The sequence below is a fragment of the Vicugna pacos genome, chromosome 18 (genome assembly GCF_048564905.1).
Source record: "Vicugna pacos chromosome 18, VicPac4, whole genome shotgun sequence".
NCBI lineage: Eukaryota > Metazoa > Chordata > Mammalia > Artiodactyla > Camelidae > Vicugna > Vicugna pacos.
The window spans coordinates 40,772,531-40,779,418 of record NC_133004.1 but is presented as its reverse complement, the minus strand read 5'-3'; the positions used below and the strand labels follow the sequence as shown (position 1 = coordinate 40,779,418).

At 53.2% G+C, this 6,888-nt stretch overlaps 1 protein-coding gene across 1 annotated transcript; it reads left to right on the top strand.

Moving 5' to 3' along the window:
* Nucleotides 1-271: 271 nt before the first annotated feature.
* SERPINE1 (serpin family E member 1) lies at nt 272-6,888 on the top strand. Its single transcript, XM_006201409.4, has 9 exons — nt 272-408; nt 1,071-1,342; nt 1,963-2,196; nt 2,735-2,929; nt 3,514-3,712; nt 4,839-4,939; nt 5,057-5,143; nt 5,628-5,711; nt 6,021-6,888. The coding sequence occupies exons 2-9, from the start codon at nt 1,072-1,074 to the stop codon at nt 6,056-6,058; spliced, it is 1,209 nt and encodes a 402-aa protein (XP_006201471.2). The 5' UTR covers nt 272-408; nt 1,071; the 3' UTR covers nt 6,059-6,888.

Sequence of the window (6,888 nt, the reverse complement as noted above, 5' to 3'; positions counted from 1 at the left end):
GCATAAGATCAGCAAAATCAAGGGAGGCCCTGGGGCCAAGGCAGCCGGAGTTTGCTCAACTGTTCTGGAGCCCTCAACTCTCACATGTACACACAGAGCAGCACGCACACACACAGATGCCTCTGCAAGTCTGGCAGAGGGAGGTGCTCAGGGGGCCCGGCTGCCCTTCAGACAGACAGTCAGAGCCAGAAAGTGGGTGGGGCCGAACCATGAGTTAATCTATTTCCGGCCCACATCTGGTATAAAGAGAAGCAGCAGCCTGCAGAGGAACACAGCTGCCTCTGGCTGAAGGGCCTAGAGCACTGTCGAGGGAGCCACGCCCCTCTCCAGCAGAGGAATCGCCACCGTCGTCAGCAGCGGCTGAGGCAGGAACGAGCCGCCAGTCACAAGGCACCTTGAGAACTTGAGGTAAGAGCAAAGCAGACTCTCTCCACCTCATATCTCGGGCGAAGGTGGAGAACACCCCTGTGCAGAATCCCCTCCATCCACGATCCCCAGTGCTCCTCTTTCTTCCCCCTGGAGACCTGCAGCCCTGAGTTGACCCTGTCATAGCAGTGATCACAGGGGAGCAGGGAAGGTGGTCAGTGCCCCCCCCAACAGCCTCACCACCCAGAAGCAAGGACCTCTACTGTCTCTGCCCCTCTCCATCAAAATACCTCCCTTTCCCACCTCAGGAGAGGGGTTTTTCATGCCTGCTAATTTGAATGAAACAGCAATTGTGATAGCATTATAAGAGAATTAAAAAGCATCACGCAAATTTAAGATCTTATTATAACTTAGCATCTCAGTCTCCTGGAGAAGAAGGGAGATACCCTGGAAGGTGGGCCAGTGGTTTTCAAGATTCCCATAGGTAAAAACACACTGAAGACTCCCTGAGGCTGAGACAGGGAGGAAAGGGCTCAGATTTGAACCCATCCTGGTTTCTCTATGAATCTTGCCCTCGTGTTCATGCATCACCAGCCAGCAGCAAACACAGGGAGCTGGGCCCACAGCTGGGGTGTCATCACCCCTCCCCACTCGCCATTCTTCTAGAACCATTCCCTCATCTGATCCTTGTCCACCTGCTCTAGGATGCGGATGTCTCCAGTCTTTGCCTGCCTCGCCCTGGGCCTGGCCCTCATCTTTGGGGAAGGGTCGGCCTCCTACCATCACCAGTCTCAGGCGGCCCGCCTGGCCACAGACTTTGGAGTGAAGGTGTTTCAGCAGGTGGTGCAGGCCTCTAAGGACCGAAATGTAGTTTTCTCACCTTATGGGGTGGCCTCAGTCCTGGCCATGTTGCAGCTGACCACAGGAGGAGAAACCCAGCAGCAGATCCAAGCGGCGATGCAATTCAAGATTGATGGTGAGAGAGGGGGCAGAATGGGAGACGGGTCCTCACAGTCTTCCCAGGACAGGGATCTAACCAACCAGAGCAGAGGAAGGGCTGATCCCAGTTTATCCAAGCCAAATTCTATACTACCACGCCACTGGGACCACTGTATCTTCTTCCCACCACATCCTGTGTCACAAGGTGTACAGGCCAGTGGATTTGGTGTGAGACGGCCCTGCTTCACCACTCAGTTACTGAGTGAACATCACCCCTCTGAACCTCAGTTTCCTCATCTGCAAAATGGGACAATAAGAATAACAACCAGGAGTAAGGAGTAATTAGAACTCTGTATGTGAAACGCCTAGCATGGTTATTATTATTAAAAGAAAAAAATTAGGACTTATAACTTAAAAACAAAGAAAAATATTCTCAGCCAAAGAAGGGTTTAGGACCTAAGATCTTTGAGGAAAAGAAGGAGATGCAGAAGAGATTAAAGTTTGAGATGAAATCTCCCTCCACAGACCCTGGGTTGGGGGGAGAAGAGCCCTGTGCACACGGGCAGGGTTGGGCCTCTTGTGGAGGAAGTCAGCCCTGCTGGGAGCCCTGGGTTCAACATGAGCTTCATGTGTCCCTTCCTCCTCACTTTGGTCCAGAGAAGGGCATGGCCCCTGCCCTCCGGCAACTGTACAAGGAGCTCATGGGGCCATGGAACAAAGACGAGATCAGCACAGCCGATGCCATCTTCGTGCAGCGGGATCTGAAGTTGGTCCAGGGCTTCATGCCCCACTTCTTCAGGCTGTTCCGGACCACGGTCAAGCAGGTGGACTTTTCAGAGATGGAGAGAGCCAGGTTTATCGTCAACGACTGGGTGAAGAGACACACCAAAGGTGAGCAGGCAGGGAAGGGAGGCCAGTCCCCAGGGCCTGCAGAGAAAGGAGACTTGGAAGCAAATCCCAGGTGTCCCACCCCTCCCTTCCCTCGTTCTCGGCAGAAGGTCAAGCTCTTTAAGAATTGAAGCATCATGTGTTTTTCCATAACTAGGCTTTCCCGTGAACCAACTCTAAAGGCATCCCTGAAAAGTGTCATGAGATGGTGTAAGAACAGTAATAACCATGACAAGGAGCGCACACAACCCTTCAAGATGGCAGCTTAGGGAGCAAAGTCAGGGGAGGCTTATGTTTCCAAGTCTGATCCTGGACAGGATCCCAGGATCCAGAAAGGGTGGTGAGCTGGAAAGCTTTCTGAGACTTTTAGGAAGTTGGAGCACGTTGAAAAGAGCGAGATTGGTTCACTAAACCCCCAGTTTGTCTTCTGACTGGATTCCTTCTGACGCACATTCATTGGAGGACTGAGAGCTCAAGGAAGCCATCTAAGAGGATTTAAAAAAAAAAAACCCAGCCTCCTGATCACCTCTTTTTCCCACAGGCATGATCAGCAACTTGCTTGGGGAAGGAGCTGTGGACCAGCTGACGCGCCTGGTGCTGGTGAACGCCCTCTATTTCAACGGCCAGTGGAAGATGCCCTTCCCAGAGGCCAGCACCCACCACCGCCTCTTCCACAAATCTGACGGCAGCACCATCTCTGTGCCCATGATGGCTCAGACCAACAAGTTCAACTACAGTAAGTGCAAGACCCACCCCTTTCCCCACGTCCCACAACCACTGCACCTCATCCCTGGTGGTCCCCTTTAAGGGGGGAGAAACCCTACAGTGCACCCCAGATTTGATAAAGTCTTCCCAAGTAGGAGACAGCAGGATCATCAGAGCAGCAGAAAGCAGCTTCATTTTGTGCAAGATGAAGCTGAAATCCAGAAATTCCCTCAGGCCCGCATTTGACTGCTTGCCCCATCTCTCATCCTCCTGTGCTTCTAGGGAGATTACCTGGGGTTCACAGTTCAAGGACCATGGGGGAGTTGAGATGAAGGCGACGGGGATCGGAACGCATGAGTAGCTGGGTGTGAGGGGCAGGGGTGTGAAAGCAAAGCAGGCCAAGAAGACACAGAGAACCCAGAAGACACTGAATTGGCAGAAGAGAAGGGAAATGGGAATGAAAACATTGAACAGGGGAGTGCTGGGGCCATGATGGCGAGCTGGCTTCCAGAACCAGCAGAGGGGACAGGAGGAAACCAGCTGAAAATCCATTGCTGGGTTAGAATCAACGAGAGCGGGAGCCCTTTGCAATGTGCCATCTTGGCGTCTTTACAGCTGAGTTTTCCACCCCCGATGGCCATTACTACGACATCCTGGAACTGCCCTACCATGGGGACACCCTCAGCATGTTCATTGCTGCCCCCTATGAAAAAGAGGTGCCTCTCTCTGCCCTCACCAACATTCTGGATGCCCAGCTCATCAGCCAGTGGAAAGGGAATATGACCAGACTCACCCGCCTCCTGGTTCTGCCCAAGTAAGCCACCTCGCGCTCTTGGCACACTTGCTAATGCCTGTTTACCCCCTCCCCTCTTCCCCAGCTCCCTGGAAGCAGTGCCACCCCCATGTTGAGTTTCCCAAATGTGACGTTTGCAGGGCAGGGACATGTGTGGGAGGCTGATGGGAAACACTCCGGCCTGGGTTTGATTATGATGCTTCTCATTGTCCCTCTTCTGCGGAAGGCCACGGCGGGGGGCAGGGAGAGCTTTTCTAGACCACGCCCCACGTCTACCACCCTCTGAATACCCAGCCAAAGCTAGCCAAAGGAAGAGCCAGAGAAATGATGAAGGCGAGGGGATTCATTGATCTGCTTTCTCTTATGAACGCCCCTCACTCCCACCCTCATCTTCTCAAGTCAATATCCAAACAATGGGGACAAAAGGACTCACTTCTGCAGGCGGAACAGCCTGAACTACAGCTGCTAGCTGGCTTCCAACAAAGCAGATTTTTAAAACAAATCCTTCTGCAGAAGCAAAGAAGGTGCAGAAGGCTGAGGCTGGGTAATTCCAGAATTGCGGGGAAGCCTCCCACCATGCTGACCCCAAATTTCCAGATGCTATAATGCCAGGCTTAGGGAAGGAGGGTAATTTAGTTGGGTAGCTTGCCCTCTCTCTCTCTCCCTGTAAGTCAAGGTAATTAGTTCTGCCCTGATGGGAAGCAGAGAGAGTACCCCAAATCCCCGCTGCTTGAGTCCTTTTCAGGCTTAGCTCTCTGAAACACAATCAACAGAATGAATTTTTGTTCAAATATCCTTGCAGGAGAATTTGCCCTTGTCCCCCCTACTCCGCCCCCAAGCCAGACTGAATAAAATCATGCTGAAACTACTGCCTTATTTGAGAAAAGTAATTAGTCATAGGTTCAAGGGGGTGGGCAGATTGCAGAGGAATGTTCTTTAATACTAGAGACCTCTAGCAAGGAGAGAAACCTTGCAAACAGATTTGAAAAAAATCAGCCTCCCGCTTCCACTTCCCCATTAGTCTCCTGTCCTGTCCCCACACAACCCCCTCCCTGGGAGGCGGGGACACCTGGTAGGGGACTGGGAGGGAGGGCGCTGGAGGCTAGAGGTGGCCTGAGCTCGAGCTGTTTCCCGCTCCTGCCCACAGGTTCTCCCTGGAGAGTGAAGTCGACCTCAGGAGGCCCCTGGAGAACCTGGGAATGACCGACATGTTTAGGCCAAACCAGGCGGACTTCTCCAGTCTCTCAGGTAGGAGGTTTTCCTTCCACTGTCCTCTCCTGGTGGCCTGTGGGGCCCTGCAGAGGATCGAGGAGCTTGTCCCGGAGGACCGAGGCTGACGTGCCCGGGTGTCCGCCTCTGTTGTAGATCAAGAGCCTCTGTACGTGTCGCAGGCACTGCAGAAAGTGAGGATCGAGGTGAACGAGAGCGGCACAGTGGCGTCGTCCTCCACAGGTGAGTCAGGCTCAGCCCCAGGCTTCCAGGAGGGGCTGCGGTCTGGCAGGCAAGCCCCAGGTGAACCAGGAAGGCCCCGCCACCCTGGGCCCCTGAGCCTCTCCTCGTAAGGCAGCGCTTCCTGTGCAGAGAGCATCGCCCCATCCCCTGCCCCTCACCTGCTGGCTCTGAGGTCCCCTGAATGTGAGGGCCCGGCTTGCTCTCAGGGTAGCCAGTCAACTTAAAGGAACTTGCTTCCAACACGCCCTAAAAGGGTTTAGATAAACATGCCCGGAAGTGGGCAGCCGACAGATCTCTGCCCAACTCCTGGAGGAAACCAGGCCTCAGCGGACTTCCTGACTTTTACGGTTCACGTCGAGGAAACAGCCAAGTCTCCTAAAAACCACCTCCCAGTGCCGTGCTGGGGTCACTGAGTCACTTGCGCCCAATTCAGTCACCAGTGCCAACGTCTCTCTGCTCTAAGACATTGTCCCTTCTCTTCCAGCCTTTATCGTCTCAGCCCGAATGGCCCCCGAGGAGATCATCATGGACAGACCCTTCCTCTTCGTGGTGCGGCATAACCCCACAGGTGAGCAGGAGGCTGGCCCCACGGCCCTCCCCCCCCTCTCGTCTTGAGCAGCGGTCCAGACAGGTGTAGACACCCCCCACTTCCCCCCAGGAATCATAATTCTACTCCACTCCCCTCCTCGGAGGCAGTGTTCTATCCGAGTGCATTGTCTGTCTCCCAATCCCGGCTTAGTCACTGGAGCAGCTGTGTCCCCAGACACTCACTCATCTCCCAGTATCTCAATTCATCTGTAAACACCGAGCTGGGTGAGCTGTCCCAACCACCCTCCTCCCCAGTTCTCATCTCCCATGGTTGTTCTTCCATCCTCAGGAACAGTCCTTTTCATGGGCCAAGTGATGGAACCTTGACTGTGGGAAAAGCCACCCTCATCTGGGACAGAACTGGAGATGTGTCCAAGAAGAAACTCTAGAGAAAAGAATTTTTATTTTAATTCACTTTTCTGGAGAAAGAGAAGACATTTGCCTTAAAAAAATGGTAAATGTTTTGGATCTGCCTCCTAGACCTCAGGCTCTCCCAGGAATGGAAAAGAGGACCTTTGAGTAGAACTCCCCAGTGGAGACCCTGAGACTGACCTTGGAAGCACAACTCCCCGAAGGTCTCCCAGACTGCAGAACTCCCAGAACCACTTGCGCAGCTGCTTCTGTCCATCACCCTGCCCATTCGGGTCTCTGGACCCAGGTCCCACTGAGGTCCTGGCAGGACGGCACCGCAAGGCTTACAGGAGCACTTGTGTGCTTGGTAGAAATAATTTGTGTTCCTTTCACGCTGCCATCACTCTTGCACTGTCTGCCACTGCTGAGAAGGCTGGCGGCAGGCCAAAGAAGGCCAATGGAAGAAACACCCTTTCATGGCAAGGTCCGTCCTCCCCCAGCTCAGAGGTGCGAGACCCACCCTAGCCTAGCCGCTCCCTCCCCAGAAACAGTGTGCACATATTATTTTGGAGTGTAGGTGACTTGTTTACTCAGAGAAGCATGTTTCTGCTTCCCATAAACTTTATTTTGCAGAAATAGAGGAAGAAAGATGAGATGTATGCCTGGCTCTTGGCTCCAATCTCCTGGTGGGGATGGTGGAATGCCAGGAGTGTGCTTGAATATTTATCACATCCTTGTCATTGTGTGCTTGTTAGAGAGAAAAAAGACTGTCGAGAAAAACGTATTCTTTAAACTTGTTCCTAGTG